The 21,332-nt window shown below is 36.9% G+C and overlaps 1 protein-coding gene across 1 annotated transcript; it reads left to right on the top strand.

The window, feature by feature from the left end:
• The first annotated feature begins 641 nt into the window (after nucleotides 1-641).
• chd1l (chromodomain helicase DNA binding protein 1-like) lies at nucleotides 642-21,019 on the top strand. The gene is made up of 24 exons (XM_059570903.1): nucleotides 642-842; nucleotides 1,268-1,380; nucleotides 1,464-1,570; nucleotides 1,851-1,965; nucleotides 2,081-2,112; nucleotides 11,729-11,810; nucleotides 11,945-12,107; nucleotides 12,634-12,789; nucleotides 12,887-12,979; nucleotides 13,071-13,167; nucleotides 13,573-13,646; nucleotides 14,087-14,197; nucleotides 14,964-15,078; nucleotides 15,317-15,470; nucleotides 15,631-15,811; nucleotides 15,900-16,045; nucleotides 17,192-17,355; nucleotides 17,475-17,683; nucleotides 17,823-17,921; nucleotides 18,715-18,785; nucleotides 18,881-18,995; nucleotides 19,565-19,673; nucleotides 20,283-20,796; nucleotides 20,887-21,019. The coding sequence occupies exons 1-23, from the start codon at nucleotides 749-751 to the stop codon at nucleotides 20,686-20,688; spliced, it is 3,006 nt and encodes a 1,001-aa protein (XP_059426886.1). The 5' UTR covers nucleotides 642-748; the 3' UTR covers nucleotides 20,689-20,796; nucleotides 20,887-21,019.
• The last annotated feature ends 313 nt before the right edge of the window (nucleotides 21,020-21,332 follow it).

Raw genomic sequence — 21,332 nt, 5'->3', positions numbered from 1 at the left:
TTTAAAAATCTGCCAGTTACAGTGGATGCAGATTCTGATTACTGAGAGTTTGACTTTTTTAATTTTGGTTCTCACACTGTGTGCAGTATTTTGGGAATCAGATGGTGCAGTATTCTTGAATGCTTTTTAACACTGATCTCTGTACCACAGTGGAAGATTTTTGCACTCACTTTGCTGGTTGTCATTCTGTAAGTCCTTGCATTTGCATGGTAAGTTTCCACGGATGCTGTTTAGTAATATATATTTAATGCATATCATTTAGTTGAGTACCTTAGCACCCAGTTTAATATTGTACGGAAACATTTTATCATTTTAACATTTAATAATTTTTTTCTTCTCTGCAGGTATAGCTTGTCATATATTCCTTTCGCAAGGTTAGTTATATTTTGTGATTTCAAAATATTGAATTAGTCAGCATTAGATATTTACATATTGATGAATGTGGGGTTTTATGCTGTATTCAATTATAAATGAAAATTGTGCAGTAGTTCATTGGTAAATGACAGCAGTAATCCATGTTACCTGTGTGTGTGAAATGCATTTATCTTTTTAAGAATGGCGGTTTTAAACTACGTGTCTGCATTGCTGACTAGTCATTGGATGACCTCTGTCCTGGGACCCGCCCACTCACTGTTGCAGGAAGTAGTCAAGTTCACTTCAGACTTTGGCGCGGGCAAGCTATTATAACTTTAATACTCCACTGAATAAAGTGTCTAAAGGTAGACGTTAACATAATTAAAGCACAAAAATGTCAACATTTCTTCGAGCAGTCAAAAACAACATACCAGAAAAAGAAAAATCGGAGTTATCCGAGAGCGAGCTGAAAAAATGGGGATTAGAAGGTGTGTGAATTGAGAGCTTCTTGTGACTTGTTTAAAGTAAATACAGCAACGTTTTTGTATGCGATTTAAGATTTTTAGCATGAAAATGTTTCACAATTGATGTGTAATATGATTAAATTATTATTTTAATGGACTGCGTTCATAGTAGTGTTGTCGCAACTTAATGAGTACTATTAAAACTGAATAATGGTATACAAGTTATCTGAAATGATGATTTTCATTACGCAAGTTTCGAGATTAGTCTTTTAAGCTAACTTTTAGAGCCAAATGGCATCTATTTCATGATATAACATTTTTGGATAGGGTTGGATTTTCATGTGGAACCAGTGGGGGAATTTTTTTTTTAAAGGACCAATTTTTGGTTTGAAATACTCTAAAAGTTTTCTTAGGAACAACACTGCAATCCTTTATCTCCTTCCTAACAGCGATACATCTGAGGTTTTATCAGGTGGATGGAGTGAGGTGGCTGTCACAGTGTATGAAGAACCAGCAGGGCTGCATCCTTGGTGATGAGATGGGTCTGGGCAAGACCTGTCAGGTTAGTAATGCTTCCTTTTAAGACAGAGATTTATTCCGAGATGTCAGATATAAAGATAAGTGAGATGTCATCCTCTGCTACAGACCATTTCTCTGCTGGTATATGCTCGGGGATGCCTTAAAATGAACGGACCGTTCCTTGTGCTTTGTCCCTTATCTGTTTTGGAGAACTGGAGACAGGAGTTAGAGCGGTAAGGGTAATGCTGCTTGCTATACGATTAGACTTGTGTGGTCAGTTTAGATTACATATTAAAGATGTGTTTTTTATTACTGATACAGGACTCTGGGTCTGTTTGTCACTTTATGAATGTATAAATATTCCAGTATGAACTGATTTTAAATGAAAGACAATGTGATGTCACTGTCACTAGATGGAGACAGTTGCATATAAACGCTGGATTCGTGTCTACCTTTTGTACAACTTAACATGAAAGACTAGTTAAGGTTCTCTTATTTTTTCTTTTATTTCAGCTTCTGTCCCAGTTTGTCTGTGATCTGTTACACTGGGGATAAAGAAAGACGGGCAGAGCTCCAGAAAGAGCTCAGGAATGACCAACGCTTCCATGTTCTTCTCACCACCTATGAGGTTAGTGCAGCTGTTTTCAGAGAATAGATCTGTGATACTGATAACTGCATTCAGAGGGGTTGCAAGACTTTACACTGTTTATTAACAGAACATCTTCTTAAATCATATTTAATAGATGTGCCTCAAGGATGCCAGATACCTGAAAAGGTAATCAACTTAATTTTTTCTTTTTGCTGTTTGAAACTTTATGTAAATTACTATGTTTCCACAATTCTGCTACTTGGGCATTTTGCACATAATTAAACAACAATATCAATACCATGTTGGTTTTTGGGTGATATACATTTTTTTACTATCACTTGTGGTTGCATTGGTGATATACAGTGGAGATCAAAATTAGAGAACAACCTAAAATTTCCTACATCTCTAGTCCACTCATTAGTCCATTTACTATTTGAAATTATCCTTACAGGAGTAGAAGGGAAGTTCCCTCTGGAGAATGCTCTCTCGACATGGTGTCAGATGTTGACGCTTTTTGGGACTCCCTTCCATCCTAAATGTACCCGAAATCTTATTGCACAACGCTAGTAAAGTTGCAAATCTCACTGGCCAATGACAGCCAAGACAACAAATAGTAACAGAGCTCCACTGCTATCTTCCTCTTTCATGCAAATTCCTTCTCAAGACAGCTTTGGAGAAGACGTAAGAAGAAGGATTTCCCTCTCGGCATTCCAGCATGTCGAATGATTGGTTGGGGATTATTTTATGTGCTTTGCAAGAACTGTTTGAGCAATGAGCTTAATTTCTTCGCTTTTCCCACAGTGTTGTTCTATACAGTCCCCAAAAGCATCAGCTTCCGGCGTCATGTCGAGAGACCATTCTTGAGAGGGAATGTGTCCAGTTACTATCGTAACCTCAGTTCCCTGAGAGATGGGAACGAGACATGGTGTAGGCTACCGTGTTCACTGCTCAGGTCTGCTGTGCTGTTGATTCAGTCGGAAGATTCTGTGCTTATGCCGTCAAGATGGCTCATTATATAGCAATAGGACTCCACCCCTATTTGTTGTCAGCTTCTGACGCCATGTCTCGTTCCCGTTTCTCAGGGAACCGAACTTACAGCAGTAACCGTAGACATTTCGTAAGCATATTTTATAAATTAATTGTATTCTGATGCACAGTGTAAAAAAACTTAAATGACTTATTTGAAAAAGAACTCTGATCAAAATTAGAGAAAACTTACAGCTATAAGTTATTGGTGTTGATCTGGCACCTGGTGCTAATTTCCTTCAATATATGACAAACTAACTGGCACCATTCCAGTTAAGTGCTCAGCGGGGGAAGAATCTGTCTCAGCATGTTTGAGAGAAGTCGGACTGAAAATGCACTCTGAAGTGATGAAGCCTCTCATCAGCAAAAATAATCAAAAGCCTATACTAACCTAAACTAATGTACTGTGCATTATAGATATCATTTTTATACATGAATTAACTTGTAGTTTTGAGTTTAATCTTTAGTTTTATGTTTTTCTCTTTTTCTTCTGTATATAAACATAACACTGTAAATAAACATTAGTTTTATCAGCTAACTTGTTCTTTTAGAATGTGTTATTTAAAAAGAAAATATGTTTTTTAATATTTACACTATAGATCAGTGCTTCTCAAAGTCCGTACCTGCCTCCATTTTGTATTTCAAGAGCACTAATTATATTTCCTACTTTGAAAAACCCATATATATATATATATATATATATATATATACAACCCGAATTCCGGAAAAGTTGGGACGTTTTTTAAATTTTAATAAAATGAAAACTAAAAGACTTTCAAATCACATGAGCCAATATTTTATTCACAATAGAACATAGATAACATAGCAAATGTTTAAACTGAGAAAGTTTACAATTTTATGCACAAAATGAGCTCATTTCAATTTTGATTTCTGCTACAGGTCTCAAAATAGTTGGGACGGGGCATGTTTACCATGGTGTAGCATCTCCTTTTCTTTTCAAAACAGTTTGAAGACGTCTGGGCATTGAGGCTATGAGTTGCTGGAGTTTTGCTGTTGGAATTTGGTCCCATTCTTCTACGACGAAGCCATGCTGTTGTTATAGCTGCAGTATGTGGTTTTGCATTGTCCTGCTGAAATAAACAAGGCCTTCCCTGAAATAGACGTTGTTTGGAGGGAAGCATATGTTGCTCTAAAACCTTTATATACCTTTCAGCATTCACAGAGCCTTCCAAAACATGCAAGCTGCCCATACCGTATGCACTTATGCACCCCCATACCATCAGAGATGCTGGCTTTTGAACTGAACGGTGATAACATGCTGGAAGGTCTCCCTCCTCTTTAGCCCGGAGGACACGGCGTCCGTGATTTCCAACAAGAATGTCAAATTTGGACTCGTCTGACCATAAAACACTATTCCACTTTGAAATAGTCCATTTTAAATGAGCCTTGGCCCACAGGACACGACGGCGCTTCTGGACCATGTTCACATATGGCTTCCTTTTTGCATGATAGAGCTTTAGTTGGCATCTGCTGATGGCACGGCGGATTGTGTTTACCGACAGTGGTTTCTGAAAGTATTCCTGGGCCCATTTAGTAATGTCATTGACACAATCATGCCGATGAGTGATGCAGTGTCGTCTGAGAGCCCGAAGACCACGGGCATCCAATAAAGGTCTCTGGCCTTGTCCCTTACGCACAGAGATTTCTCCAGTTTCTCTGAATCTTTTGATGATGTTATGCACTGTAGATGATGAGATTTGCAAAGCCTTTGCAATTTGACGTTGAGGAACATTGTTTTTAAAGTTTTCCACAATTTTTTACGCAGTCTTTCACAGATTGGAGAGCCTCTGCCCATCTTTACTTCTGAGAGACTCTGCTTCTCTAAGACAAAGCTTTTATAGCTAATCATGTTACAGACCTGATATCAATTCACTTAATTAATCACTAGATGTTCTCCCAGCTGAATCTTTTCAAAACTGCTTGCTTTTTTAGCCATTTGTTGCCCCCGTGCCAACTTTTTTGAGACCTGTAGCAGGCATTAAATTTTAAATGAGCTAATTAAGTGGATAAAAGTGTAAAATTTCTCAGTTTAAACATTTGCTACGTTATCTATGTTCTATTGTGAATGAAATATTGGCTCATGTGATTTGAAATTCCTTTAGTTTTCATTTTATTAAAATTTAAAAAACGTCCCAACTTTTCCGGAATTCGGGTTGTGTATATATATATATATATATATATATATATATATATATATATATATATATTGTACAAATTTATTTTCACTTAGATTATGGCCATTTGACTTACAGCAGTATTCAGTGTTTTCCATGAATTAAGTTAATTGTGGTGGCCCGTCACAATATCAAAACTGACCGCCACAATTACAGTAGAATTTCCAAAAGGCTAATAAATTGAGCACTGCGCGTTCAAAAATAAAACCCAGTGCATGTGTTTTCATGTGACTGTATCTTTGAAAGAACCCGACCGTCTTCAGAAAATCTTCAATGTCATTTTAATTTAGCCTTTCCTGTAATGCCTGATAAAGTAGCGTTTGTGAATGCAGCCAGGGGCGTAGCCATCTTTTCAAAAGTGAGGGGGACAGAAATCACACACACACACACACACACACACACACACACACACACACACACACACACACACATATATATATATATATAACATTACGATAACATTTACAGTTTTTTAACAGTAAGATTTTTTATGTTTTGATAGAAGTCTCTTCTGCTCACCAAGTCTGCATTTATTTGATCCAAAGTACAGCAAAAGCAGCAATATTGTGAAATATTTATACTATTTCAAATAACTGTTTTCTATTTGAATATATTTTAAATGTAATGTATTCCTGTGATCAAAGGTGAATTTTCAGCATCATTCCTCCAGTCTTCAGTATCACATTAATCAGAAATCAATCTTAATATGCTGATTTGCTGATTATCAATATTTAAAACAGTAAAGAGTAAATTTTTTTCAGCGTTCTTTGAAGGATCCACAGATCAGCATTTATGTGAAATAAAAAGCTTTTGCAACATTATACACTATATCATTCAAATGCTTAGTCAGTATATATATATATATATATATATATATATATATATATATATATATATATATTATATATTTATATTATATATATTTTTTTTTTGTGTGTGTGTGGTTTTTTTTGTTAAATAAATTAGAAATTAATACTTTTATTTAGCAAGGATTCTTAAATTGATCAAAAGTGATGTTAAAGACATTATTTTACAAGAGATTTATATTTCAGATAAATGTGTTTTCGCCCTTTGCATAGTACTGAAACTGAATGATCTGCTCCTCTCTGGTGATTCTGGTTCTCTGTCTATGCTCCTGCTGCTTGACCTCAGCTCTCCCTTCGATACCGTCTCCAATCAACTACTCATTTTGCGCCTTTCGGATGTGGGTATTTCTAGTGCTGCTCTTTCATGGTTCTCCTCCTATCTCTCTGACAGACAGTTCTACATTTCACTTCAGAATTTTCGCTCACCCACTGTCCCCCTGAAGCAAGGTGTCCCTCAGGGATCCGTTCTTGGGCCATTATTATTTATAATCTATATAGTACCTCTTGGTCAGATCCTCTGCCGTCATGGTTTTAATTATCATTTTTACGCTGACGACATTCAATTATATACTACCTGTACATCAACTTTATCTCTCACAACTGACAAAATCTCTGCTTGTGTACATGAAATAAAAGATTGGCTTCATTCAAATTTTCTAAAACTTAACATGGACAAAACTGAGATTATTTTCACTGGACCTTCATCACTCACTAATAAAATTCCTACCAACTTCACCTGTGAGATCGCTGGCTCTCTCATCAAACCATCTAGTACTGTTAGAAATCTTGGTGTAATTTTTGATTCCTCTCTATCCTTCCACTCTCACATTAATTCCATCACTAAATTGGCATTCTTTCATCTACGTCGTATCGCTCAGCTCCGTCCCTTTATCAGTATCTCAGATGCTGAAACTGTCATCCATGCATTTGTCAACTCACGTCTTGATTACTGCAATGCACTTTTCATTGGCCTACCAGCTAGCTCCATTTCCAAATTACAATACATTCAAAACTCTGCTGCCAGACTACTCACCCACACCAAGCGTTCTGCACATATTTCCCCAATTCTGCATGATCTTCACTGGCTTCCTGTGGCTTACCGTATTAAATTCAAAATTCTCCTTCTCACTTTTAAGTCTCTGCATGGCCTTGCTCCCCCCTACCTCTGTAACCTACTTCTCCCCTACACCCCTACTCGCTCTTTACGATCCGCTGATTCCAGCCTTCTCGTTGCCCCTCGGCATCGCCTTGCTTCAATGGGGGGCAGATCATTCAGTGTTGTTGCGCCCAAAATGTGGAACTCTCTCCCCCGATCACTCCGTTCTGTTAACACTATCTATGAATTCAAATCCATGCTCAAAACACACCTATTTTCTGAATGTTATAGTTCTTCGTTTTTTTTTTGCTGCCCCATCTACCCAATTCTCACTACTGTACTTGCACACTCAATTGCCTACTGTTGTTCTGTCTACTCTCTTTGTCAACTGCCTTTATTGTTGTTTGTTTATTGTAAGTGTCCTTGAGCTCTGGAAAGGCACTATATAAATAATACTTATTATTATTATTATTATTCTGAACTGTGTATTCATCAAAGAAACCTGAAAACATTCTACTCAGCTGTTTTCAACATTATCATAGTAAGATTTTTTTTTAGCAGCAAATCAGTATATCAGAATTATTTTTGGAAGGATCGTGTGACTGGAGTTATGATTCCAAAAAATTCAGCTTTGAAACCTCAATAAATTTAATTTTTGAAATATATTCAAATAGAAAACATCTATTTTAAATAGGCTAGTAAAAATATTTCAAAATTTCACTGATTTGCAGTACTTGGATAAAATAAATGCAGGCGAGACTTCCTTAAAAAAAAAACATTAAGCTTACTGTTCAAAAACTTGACTGGTAGTGGATACTTAAACAGGGTTCCCACGCGTCCTGGAAAACCTGGAAATCCTGGAATATTAATGACCAATTTTCCAGTCCTGGAAAACACATGGAAAATGAGAGAAAACATAGATTGTCCTGGAAAAAATCTTGTTGTCCTGGAAAATTATTATTTTTAAATTTTCTTGATCATTAAAGAATTGGCCGACAACTGGTTGAAACAATTAACGTAACAGAAAGCGCTCTGTTCTGTTTCTTTTACTGTCTATGGTTCAGGGATGCTGAGTTTTGACACGTGAGCTCACGCTGTTTAAGCTCCCTGTGACGTATGACGCTGTCTCGTGTTGGTCAGGTGCTAGAAATTAAGTGCTGGAATGTTTGCAGCAAATGTTCACTGGTATGCAGGTAATATTTAATTACATGTTAATAATATTGTAAAGTAATTATTTTGATACGCATGTGCAAGGGGTCTGCACGGCGAATTACAGCATGAGTGACGGCATGCCTGAGAAAAGGTTATCGATTTGTTAAGTCTATTTTATTTAGAATCGTTGGAACGTCTTGCATCCCCATGACAAATCAGACCCAAATTTCCCAAACCTGTTTTATGAATGATATAGGAAGTGAAAATGAAATGCTGACGCGATTCACAGCGATAATTGCATGTTCATAGTGCAGCACAGACTTGTGAACATGAGGCGGAGGCCGGTAGTATATAATAGTACTTATATAAACGTATGTATAAAGGCACGTTTGCTATTGTACTATTGTCTATTTGCTCTGTTTCGCCAACCTAGTCGTTCCAAACAGACGTTTCTCTTAGCAACACACAGTACAGTGACGTTTCTTTGGCGACTGAATCTTTGAGAAACGATTCATGACCCATTCATGAAGACCGTCATTTTCTTCATTCCTAAATAAGCGTTTTGAATGAATCGTTTGATAGAGTGACTCCAATGATTCACTCATTAAGACTGTTATCTGCTGCCATCTGCTGGTGGTAATAGTTTAATTTTTAAAGCATCTTACCTACATTACATTTACATTACATTTATTCATTTAGCAGACGCTTTTATCCAAAGCGACTTACAATTGCTATATATGTCAGAGGTCGCACGCCTCTGGAGCAACTAGGGGTTAAGTGTCTTGCTATTATTATTATTATTATTAGTAGTTGCCCATAAATTGTCTGTGAAACGCCCACAAGTTAATATTCATTGATTGCGAAATCATGGCAAACACAGAGAGGAAATCAAAAAACGTAACTTCACTCAATGTGAAGTAGAAGTTATCGTTGGCGAGGTGGAAAAGAGGAGAAAAATGTTGTTTGGAGTGCACAGTGTGGGCATTACTAATGCCAAAAAGGCACTTGAGTGGCAAACGGTGGCAGACGCCGTAAATGCTGTAGCCTCACAACCTCGGACCGTGGCCGAAATAAAAAAGAAATGGTCGGACATCAAAGTCGAGGCAAAAAAACGTCTAGCGCTCCATCGCCAGAGTGTGTCTGCCACGGGTGGGGGAAAGGGGACACCGGAGCTGACCCCTCTTGCATCTGACAAGCTACAGATGTCGGTAATAATCGACGTGGAAATGGGAAATTGTTCAGCGCAAATGTAATTTCTTGTTGCTTTCTGAATGGTTGAGACATACGCCATACATTGTTTTATCAAAAATAAAACAAACTAAAGGCATATGCATGAATACCATAATTCCGTATCTTATGAAGAAATGTTTTACTATGAAAACAACTTTCCCCAGTGGACAATTAATACATTATCTATCTATATATATATCTCCTTAATTATCTATCTATCTATCTGTCTATCTAATTGCATCTATATCTGCTCCACCAGACGGACACATTGACGAGAATATCAGTTTTGTACATTATTTCGTTCTGTTAACTATATTATTTATGAGGAGGAATTGCACAACATGCCAATATTATTGCAGAACATATTTCACTTTTCTTTTTGCAAATATGTGTTCATTTGAATTTCTGTTGTAATTTTCGTTTGATTTTTTTTGTTTGTTTCACTGCTGATCGATCAAACGGGTGTTCGTGTAGGCTGTTAATTGTAAGACTTGCTTTGTGAAGTCTTCATGTTATTTATGAGAGGCAGTATTGTCATTTTCACTTTCACTTTCAGGTTTTTTTTAAAAACCTCTATACGAACACACTTGCCCGAAAAAGTGCGGGGGACGATGTACCGTGATGATAAAAGTGGGGGGGACACGTCCCCCACGTAATCTATGCCCCTGAATGCAGCACTGATTTGATTACAACTGTTACCGGGGAAACCGCTATATATCTCCCGCTCTATCAGCGCCTCCTGCTGTAAGAGAATGAAATTGCATTTGCAAGTTTGTGTGAAACTGCTGTCTGTCAGCAAACACAAAGAAATAGCATGCTTCCGAAGGTGCTCAAATTTTGAGCCATGTATTATTACTATGAATTAGGCTACTACTACTACTATTACCATCTTGTGCCCTGCAATAATCATTTACTCAAACTCTCATTTATGAGATAAAAAAAAAAAAAGAGAAAATTGGCCAAACATATCGCCAAACAATATCAGCATCATCGGCCACTGGATGCCTTGATTTTATTTTTTTCAACAAATTACTGTTTATTTGTTATCCATGTATGTTTATTAAAACAAGTTTTGTAATAACCGATTGTTCCGGACCTGACCTTTGACACTGGCTACGTTTACATGCGCACTTTTTGGTTCAATCAGACTGACTTCATTACGATTGATGAATCTAATTGTAGTGTTTATATGAACGCTAAATAAAGTGATCAGGTTGATGTGCGGGTTTATATGTCACAAGCTAAAGAATAGATTTTTTGACATGTGCACACTGCTCAAATAGTAAAAGTGAAAGTGACATAGATAATATAGAGTTTCTCACTGTTTCCACATAATGACCACTCTCCTACACGGTTTCTTTATTTGTTTTAATATTTTCCCGTTTATGGATAAATATACATATAAACCGCTGTACTGTGCTGCTCGTATTTATCCCCCCCCCCAAAAAAAAGCCCCTCCCTGCGCCCAAAACGGGTTGCCTGTGGATGAGTCTCAAAAACAAGGTTGTCCTGCTCACTTCACAGTTGCCGAGTGAAAGGAGAGTTTTATAATGACAGGACACACATTTATAAAACACTTTATTCAAAAGGATGAGCTGCTTGTTTCCGTGCGTCATCCGTCATTACGTTATTTCTGCTTCATTGCACATGCGCAGTCCTTTCAATTTTCGTGGTTCAATCCGATCGAGTGTTTACATGCACGCTCAATCGTATTAGAAGAGGAATATACCACCTCCTTCAATCGGATCGATATTTCATTCGGATCGAGCTTAATCGGATTGATTAAAGAGTTTATATGAAGGTTTTTCAGTCCAATTGAGCCGTCAATCCGATTACAAACGGATTATTTGGGTGCATGTAAACGTAGCCACTGATGAAAATTCAGATTTGGACCTTTCAGTGTAAACTTTGAGAACCCCTGCTATAGATGATCTTTTTTAAATCTGCAATAAACACACTTGGACCTCCTTGGTTTTGCAGGCAACTTTGCGGTCACCTTATCTTCAAAAGATAATTACTAATAATTTAGTAACTTGAAGCCTTTAAAAGTTTGGTTTTAGCATTTTGTGTGTATGTGTGTGTTGTGCTTTGAATTTATTTAAGACAAAATAGTGTAGAATTTTAATACCTTACATTTATCAGCCATATAACATAAAAATAATTATCAGTTTATTGGTGTCGGTGACTGCATATTTCAATTCATATTTAACTTTTATCCCTCCACTCTCTTCCCACAGTTGGAATTGGAAGATTTTAGTTGTCGATGAGGCTCACCGGCTGAAGAACCAGGAATCATTGCTGCACCAAACCCTCAAAGAGGTTACTTGATTGCATTTTCATTGTTTTTATGGTTACTGTCAGTCTGGAAAACCCCTGATAGTAAACCTAGCCTTGCCAGTCAATTTTTCAGCCTTCCCCTGCTATTAACTGCCATCTGACATCTGCCTTCCTAGTTTACCGTAGGTTTCCGAGTGCTGTTGACAGGCACCCCCATTCAGAATAACTTGCAAGAAGTCTATTCCCTCCTCGCCTTCATCCAACCCAGTCTGTTTCTGCCTGAAGCCGTTGAGGACTTTGTTAGTGCCTACGCAGATGTACAGACTGAACCTGCTCTTGGTATGGTTGCACAAACATTTGCACTTTCAATGTAAAAATCAAACTGTTAGCACTGGAAAGATATTTATATCTGCTACCACCCTTATTAACGCTTACAGCTGTTGGTTTCAGAAAATGTTAAAAATCCATAGTGGCTGCCATCATTGACCTTAAGGGCTTTGGTTAGACAGTAATGCTTTTAAAACCTTGTTCCTTTGAATGGTACTGATATTTGTGGTGGAAATTACTGTGCTGTGCCTCACTGTTGCTTATCGCAAAAGCACCAGTCAAGAAGATCTAAGTGACAGAAACATTGGACAGGTTTGGTGCCAAACTATAAAACCTCAGATAGCTCCCAGACATGGCAGATCACAAAAAAAAGATGTCAGTTTCGCAATACCAGTCTGACGTAGAATAGATGCTCTCTCTCCTCGACTCACCTGTCAGATTTGCTTGAGGCTATCAGAGGATAGAGATCATAAATTCTCATATTTGGACTCGGGTGACCTTGTGTGGGAGTTTATAACTTTGCTGTTCTTGTCTGCAGCCGATGAGCTTCATCGAGTGCTCCAGCCCTTTTTGTTGCGCAGGGTTAAAGCAGAGGTGGCAGCCGAACTACCCAAGAAGACCGATCTTGTGGTTTTTCATGGGCTGTCTGCCCTTCAGAAGAGATACTATAAAGCCATTCTGATGAGAGACCTTGGTAAGTCTGCCCCGACATGAATCACTTGTCACAACGCTCGAAATGTAATACTTAAGCAAAAGCATAAGTGTTCAATTTAGTGTTTTGATCATTTCAGATGCCTTTAGGACTGATCAAAACACTAAGACCCGACTTCTGAACATTTTAATGCAGCTCAGGAAATGTGTGGACCATCCGTATTTGTTTGATGGTAAAAACTCTTATCACTTTTTGTGCTTTTTCTATATTCAGACAAAATAAAAACAACTCATTTTCTTTATTCTGAACCTTTTCCATGTAAGGTGTGGAACCAGAACCATTTGAGATGGGGGAGCATTTAGTGAAGGCCAGTGGAAAGCTCTCTCTTTTGGACACCATGCTGTCTTATCTTCAGGAGGGGTGTGTCTTGCTCACCTTAAGTTTCCTTCCTGTCCCTATAATTCTGTCATTAACTGGTATAATATGCTGATTTTTGTGATTCATTAATTATTATAACCTGTGCCCATAACAAGGATTTATATTGCTGTATGTACAGATTTTTCAGGAAAATTGTCTATGTTGTTACATATATATGTCTTGTCATATATCCGTACACAGATAAAAGTCCAGTTGTTAGGAGTTTCACACCAGTGCCTCGTACCACATTTATCCATGCACAGAAACAGAGCCAACGCACAACCAAAGCAATGTTCTTCCCTAGACACAGTTTTATATGTTAATGGCTAGAGGGCCAAATGTTACGCAGTGTGTCTTTAAATTCATTTGACTGAATTGGAGATCTAAAATAGATGTTTTTGTATGCAGGGGCCATCGTGTTCTTCTGTTTTCTCAAATGACCAGAATGCTGGATATTCTGCAAGATTACTTGGAGTACAGAGGTACTAAGACACACTTTTACTGAGCCTTCGCCTTTTCTTATTAAACTGTGGTTTGGTGATGTGCATGAAATATCACCCAAGTGTTTACTTTTCTTATCTTAATGGAATCATGCCAGAAAAATCTCAACACAGACTTTCAATGATGAAATTAATGTGAAAGCACGAATCACTTAGTGTTACCACTCTTGAAAATTTCCTCACTCAAGACTTTCATTTTAAACAGAAAATGTATTTGCTTTGAATTCTTAAACTTGTTTGCTTGTTCTCAATTTGGAACATTTATGTAACCGTACCTTACATGTTCTAGTAATCTAGTCCTCTGATCTAGAGCAGTTGATGTGGGTTCAGTATCACATCCTGTGTTTGTTGCAGTACATGCATTAATGTGCTACTGGCTGTGTAACTGCCAGCTCTGATTGGGCCCTCCTACTTCTCTTCAGGTTACAGTTATGAGCGTCTGGATGGTTCAGTCCGGGGAGAGGAACGCAACCTAGCTATTAAAAACTTCAGCTCCAAAGATGTTTTTATATTCCTCCTTAGCACCAAAGCTGGTGAGTTCACAGTCTGGGAAAACCAATCTGAGATTCACACCATCACACTCTATAATAAACTGCAGTGCAAATCCATTTAGTTAGTTACTATATTTTTAGAGTATTATATTTGAATACCATTACAGGTTGCAAAATTGCCCTCATGTGTCTTATCTGCATCTTTTAAACAGACACAGGCAATTAAAAACTGAAAGTCGTGACAAGAGATAATGCATAAATATTGAGGCCATGCATTAAAACTGTGTCTCTGTATGAGATGGCAGTGCAAAAATGTGTGATAAAGAGATTGTATATTTTATGCCATGTATTTTCTTAGCTGTTCAGATTATAATTACAGCTTCACTTTCAATGCAACATTTTATTTTTACACTCACATTTACTACTACTTTTATTTTTAACGATTCTCTTCATCAAAGAATATATATATATATAATGTGCATGTGCATACACCGATATATGAAGAGTTTATTTGCAAAAATGGATAACAGCTGTATTTTTACCTAATCGAAATTACCTCAACTACAGTTTGATTGAGCGTAATTGGAATGCACAATGAAAAAACATGATTTTTTATTGATTAATTTCCAACTTTGCCATCAAAGGAATAAATAAAATATATAAAAATAGAAAAAAGTTATTTCAAGTTGTAATTGTATTTCGCAGTATTATGTTTTGCTGTATTTTTTTATCAAATAAATGCAGACTTGGTGAGCAAAAGATGCTTCTTTCAAAATCTTTCTATGCCCAAATTTTTTTGTTGTTTTAGGAGGGGTGGGTATGAACCTAACAGCAGCAGATACGGTGATATTTTTGGACAGTGATTTCAACCCACAGAATGACCTGCAAGCAGCAGCCAGAGCCCACAGGATTGGCCAAACAAGGTATTCCATTGGCAAAATTTTATGTTGTTCTATCTAGTTTTGAAGTGTCAAGCATATAAAAAAAATAAGTAGATCAAAAGTGACTTCAATCATTCGACCATTTTTTTTTTACCTTTTTGGAACTTGACAGTTCTTGGTCGCCATATGCTTTCATTGTATGGCACAGAGCAGCCTTAACATGCATTAAATGTCACAGATTCTTCTTGTATATGTAGATAAATTCTCTTTTTGATTGCAGGCCTGTTAAAGTGATCCGGCTTCTCGGTAGAGATACTGTAGAAGAGATCATCTATTCCCGTGCTGTGTCTAAACTACGTCTCACAGACACAGTGATTGAGGAGGGACGTTTTTCTCTGTTGGACCAGGCTCAATCTGCAGCTTCTGGCCTTCAGGTGGAGAGAGACACATTTCCTTATCTCTTAGGCTCATCACATTGTGTCTTTACCCTGTTTCCTGGTTCATTTCTTTGTCTGTGTACTTGTGGTTTCCTTTCTTGTGAAACTGCACATGTTAACAGTTTCTCAGTATGCTATCACTTACATCTTCACCTAGTTGAGTGAGATCCTGAAGTTTGGTGTGGATAAGCTGCTGTCGTCAGAGGAGAGCTCCATTCAAGACGTAGACCTCAGGCTGATCCTGGGTCAGTCTCGAGACGGCCGATGGCTAACAGATGAAGAGCATGCCAAGCTTAATGAGAGCGATGAAGAGGAAGATGAGGACCTGGAGGGTCAACGTACAACACTTAGCTTTTGTTCAGTAATCTGGTTGTAACTGGCACTTGAAAATTAAATGATCCATTAATGTCTTTTCTGACTTTCTAGACCACATGTACTACTTCGAGGGTAAGGACTACTCTAAAGACCCCAGTGCTGATGATGAGAAGACCTTTGAACTGTTACTTGAGAAGGAGTTAGCTGATCTAGAGGATGCTGGGAAGGAAGGCCGTGCACTTCGTAATAAAGCTGGGGTAACTTATTTGAAAGGTTACACTACTATTCAAAAACATTTGGGTTGTGTATGTGTGTATTTATGTTAATATCAGTTTTACTATTATTTATTGCTACTATCATTTCTTTATTTTTTATTAAGTATTCAGCATGGACACACTATTTTGATCAAAAGTGACAGTAAATGATGAAATGATTTAGTGTAAATGATTGTTACAAACAGTTATACTTTAAAATAAATGCTTTTCTTTTGAACTTTCTTTTCATCAAAGAATCTTCAAAAAAGTATCAGGGTTTCCACAAAAATATTAAGCAGCACAACTGTTTTAACATTGATGATAATAATAAATCTTACTTGAGCATCAAATCATATAAGTATGATTTCTGAAGGATTACGTGACACTGAAGACTGGAATATTTGCGCTTGAAAATTGAGCATTGCCATCACAGGAATAAATTACATTTTAAAATATATTAAAATCGGAAACGGTAATTTTATGTTGTAATAATGTTTTACAGCATAACTGTTTTATTGATCCAAAAATGGTAAACATAAGAGTCCAGTTTTAAAAAATCATTTTAAAAAATCTTACCAACCCCAGACTTTTGAATGGTGGTGTATAATGTGTATTAAATTGATAACCGTATTTTTCGGACTATAAGTCGCACCTGAGTATAGGTCGCATCAGTCCAAAAATACGTCATGACGAGGAAAAAAACATATATAAGTCGCACTGGACTATAATTCTCATTTATTTAGAACCAAGAACCAAGAGAAAACATTACCGTCTACAGCCACGAGAGGGCGCTCTATGCTGCTCAGTGTAGACTACAGGAGAACTGAGCAGTATAGAGCGCCATCTCGCGGCTGTAGACGGTAATGTTTTCTCTTGGTTAATTTCTCTTGGTTCATGTCAAATTAATTTTGATAAACAAGTCGCACCTGACTATAAGTCGCAGGACCAGCCAAACTATGAAAAGAAGTGCGACTTATAGTCTGGAAAATACGGTCGATTGTTAGTAAGTAAATATTTTGATATTCTTTCATGATAAATAGATGATAATAATACATATTTTAGTATTTCTTTTTTATTTATTGTATTTATTAATTAATTTATATTTAATTAAATCAAACAAAAAAACTAAAGCCTGTTGCTGCTCATCAGGTGTCCCTGTCTGGGCCCTTGATCGACCCAGAGAGAAAGAAAAGACCTCTTACAGAATCCGAGTTAGAACAGAGACGTCAGAAGAGACAAGAAGCTGCTGCAAAGAGGGCGAAGCTGCAGGAGGAAAGGAAAAAGCAACAAGAAGAACTAAATTACAAGAAGAAGTAAAAATCTTTCTAGCATTTTGTTGCATATTTTTGGCCAGTATATACTATATTTTTTTGTATGTTCCCGTGGATGTGTATTTTATAGCCTTGTTTGTATGTGTATCCTTCAATGGCAGGATGGCGTGGTGGGAATCATGTGGCTACAAATCGCTGTGCTTGCTGCAAGTTGACAGTGAGGGTGAGGATATTGAGTCTGATGAAGATGAGGATGATGTCGTCAGCTGGAGCTCCACTGATTCGGATCACACAGCCATTCGCTATATGCTGGGTGATGTAACTCACCCTCAGGCTGACCAAGAGGATGCCATTATTGTGCACTGTGTTGGTATGTCTCTATTAAAACATCTCGCTGTCAGAAGACAACTGTTAACATATTGATTATCCTGCATGATATGGGGCGTTTTATAACAATATCAGCTTTCTGCTAATTTGGCATGTGTTGTGTACGTGTGTTTATTGTGTAGATGACTCTGGACACTGGGGCCGAGGAGGATTGTTTACTGCACTGGAGCGCAGATCAGATGAGCCGAAGAAGCAGTATGAGTTGGCTGGGAACATGGAAGGTGACAAACCTTTCCTGTTTGCTGAGACAAGTCTAACTTGTGCTGTGTCAAAACAAACATTCCACACTGAAATTAGTGTCCAATTCACAGCTCCTTATGCTGCCTGCAAGATAATTGTTAATAAAACTGTCAGCATTGATTTAATATGTTGGGGACTTCGCAAAGCTTGTGGTTTCAGAGCTATAAGCTAGTAGTAACATTTTAGTTAGAATGCTGATTTGTAGTTGTTTTATTGTCAAATTAGTTTTCTGTGGTTTAAAGTTACAGAATTGGAATGCATTGATAATATTTAGAGAATATAGTGTATAATTGTTTTATCTGCTAATAACATGAACATTTTTATTGGTTTATAACATTGGTAAAAAAAAACAATAAACCCATAAACATTTTCATGTTGTTAGCAGATAAAAAAACACTATATTCTCTAAATATGTTAACTAAAACACTCAATTTTATTGTTCAAAAGAACAGCATGTATTTGAATTTGAAGTCTTCTGTAACTATTACAAATTAGTAGTAAAATAGTGTCTTTACAATCAACAATTAATGCATTCTTGCATTAGTATTTATTTTTTGTCAAAAACAATAAAAAAAAAAATTCTAAATCACCCCACACTTTTGAATGGTAGTTTCTATTTCACAATGGTATCAAATTATTAGATTTTATACATTTTCAGTGAGTATTCGTTCAAAGATAAGTTATATATAATAAATTAGGCTGAGACAAGCTTGCACAATTCGATATACAGTAAACAAAATGTATAAATGACAAAGTGATAATTGTGTGTTGCAGACTTAGAACTGGGGAATGTTCTCCTTTTTCCTATTGATGACAAACAGTCGAGGCTCAGTGGAAGAGACTATGTATGTCGGCAAGCTGTTTATGTCTTTAATCTACTGCTGTTAATCATTTTTAATCATTAATTTATTGAATCATTTTATGCCTCCTGTTTCTCTAGCTGGCACTTATAGTTGCTCAGCAGAGGGATAAAGCCAACAATTTGTCAGGCATTCGGCTGACTGCCTTGGTTGAGGGCCTCAAGAAGATCTACAGAGATGCCAAACAAAAGAACGGTACTCAGCTGTCATTTGTGAAACTACTGTTGTTGGTTGCAATGACGTAGGTTTCTCTATTCATCTTATAAATAAATGTAAAAGAAAAAAAAAACAGTAATCTAAAATCTATTAATGCAGTCAAAACAGATGGTACAGCTGCAAATGAAATACACATCCTTTCTGCAAACCTGCTGTACTAAAACCTAAGCTCACTGCACACCCCCTTTTTAAGTATCATAAAGATTTGATGGGATTGTTTCCAAGTGGTGGATTCATTTCAAAATGCTTAGAAAAGCCTACTCCCTAGGCCTAGGCATAACAGAAACCTACCTAGTCTAGACTACAGCTTTGTTTTGTTTTTTTCTCATGTCTGCAGATATTAGATTCTTTTAAATAAGAATGTGTATAATGTAACAGTGGTCTTTCACAAGGACTGTGTTTATATTTGACAGCTTTTTGTGTAAACATGCACTGGAGGACGTGTTTGTCTATTGTGTTTATGTCTCTTGCAAGACTTCAGCTTTGAATGTGGGCTCTTTAGTGTAAATGGATCTTTAGTTAACATTTTTCAGTGTTTTTTTCAATAGCAAGTGTCCATCTGCCTCGGATTGGTCACTCCACTAAAGGCTTCAACTGGTATGGAACAGAGAGACTCATTCGCAAGCACCTGGCCACCAAAGGCATTTCTACATTTATGTATCCTACTGAACTGAAAACAAATTTAAAAAGGTTTTTTTTTTTTTTCTCAAAAACTGCATGCTAGTAAAACAATGAACTAAAGTCACACTTTCCTTTTAATAAAAATAAATAAATGGAAAGAAAAAGAAAGCAGCAGTTAAGAAAGCATCTAATAATAGTGACTCCAATCAAATCTTGTCACATTTATTTATATAGCAATAAATATAGTAGTTTGCTTTAGAGCAAGCAGATTTTTAACCTGTTTTCAGTATTTAACCTGAAAAACATTGTCAGTATCACTTTCAATTAGAATTCCATTTTCAGTTTTACTATAAAGCAGTTTCCAATTATATCATGATTTTATTGGCATCTGACGTCAACGGACTGAAGAAATTAACGAGAAAATTTCCAAACCAAGGAAGGCGAAGCACCAGAGCACACTTACTTATGTAATCTCCACCGATGAATGTTAGTTTGAAGGGGGCAATTAGCAAAATGTTTTGAACTACCTAAACAAACACCAAACAAACTTTATTTAGCCTAATTTTGCTTGCGATTTCATTTGAAATATATTAGGCCTTTAGAAACAACAATGAGCATTTTTGTTATCCTTGACTTGGCTTTCAGCTACTATTACAAACGTGCTCCTTCAAGCTCATCTATAGTTTCTTCTACCACATGCACATCTACTCCATCAACCTCGCATTCGGCCTCAGACCCAGCAGCATCCTCACCATCTGGTTCCTCCAGTGCCCTTGGTAACAGTGAAGACCTTACAAAGACACCAGAACCCTCCACTATATCACATGAAGGTCAGGGGGCACCAAGGTTGGCTGATTTTATGAGAGGTGTTCATGTCTACTTCTACAACATGGCTGCTACAGAGAAGAAGAAGCTCGCCCGCTACCTTATAACATATCCTTTCACGTTTCATCTTCACCCACACGTTCAACAAAGCCAACAAACCTCGCCGCTACAACATGTCTATCTTAATCACATTTTTAAAAAGTTTGTTGATGTTGGCATGAGCTAATAATTTATACCTTAATGTTTTTGCACATATGACGGCGATGAAGAGGATCTCATGAGCTCACACGTCACTCATATTGTAGGAGAGGTGGAAAGTCCTGTCCATGCACAGGTAGTACAATCAAAATTAACTTTTTAAAGAGGTTTTAATACTTATTAATTTAGTAACAGCAGTATGTTCTCCTTTTTTCTTCTCTTTCAGGAACTGCGAGATCTATTGCATCAGTACCCTCAGACTCTGCTTGTAAAGAAAAAGTGGTTGGAGTCTTGCTTTGCTAACCAAAGGAAAGTCAGTGTGTCTAAATATGTAATTAGGTTAACTTGACAAAGCTCCTACTACATTCCTTTCAAGTTAGTTTGCCTTAGGTGTATTCACAATCAAATTTAGGATCCATTTAAAGTTTGATATGAACTGGTCTCTCCCTGTATATCCAGTTATGGCTAAATGACGGTAAGAGGGTTTTTGTCATACTATGGATTAAATAACGAAACACTACTTTCTATTTAAAAAGAAACAACAACAGCAGTGGTTTCAAGGTCTGGAAAGATTTTACAGTAAACCCTGATGCATTTACTTATCTGCATGGTTAGAATGAGTTCATGAACAACTTTTACACAATAAATTTCACATGTGCTGTGGTTTGAAAA

The sequence above is a fragment of the Carassius carassius genome, chromosome 17 (genome assembly GCF_963082965.1).
Source record: "Carassius carassius chromosome 17, fCarCar2.1, whole genome shotgun sequence".
In the NCBI taxonomy this organism is placed as follows: domain Eukaryota; kingdom Metazoa; phylum Chordata; class Actinopteri; order Cypriniformes; family Cyprinidae; genus Carassius; species Carassius carassius.
Note: the sequence above shows the minus strand (reverse complement) of the source record. Positions and strands in the feature narration are given on the sequence as shown.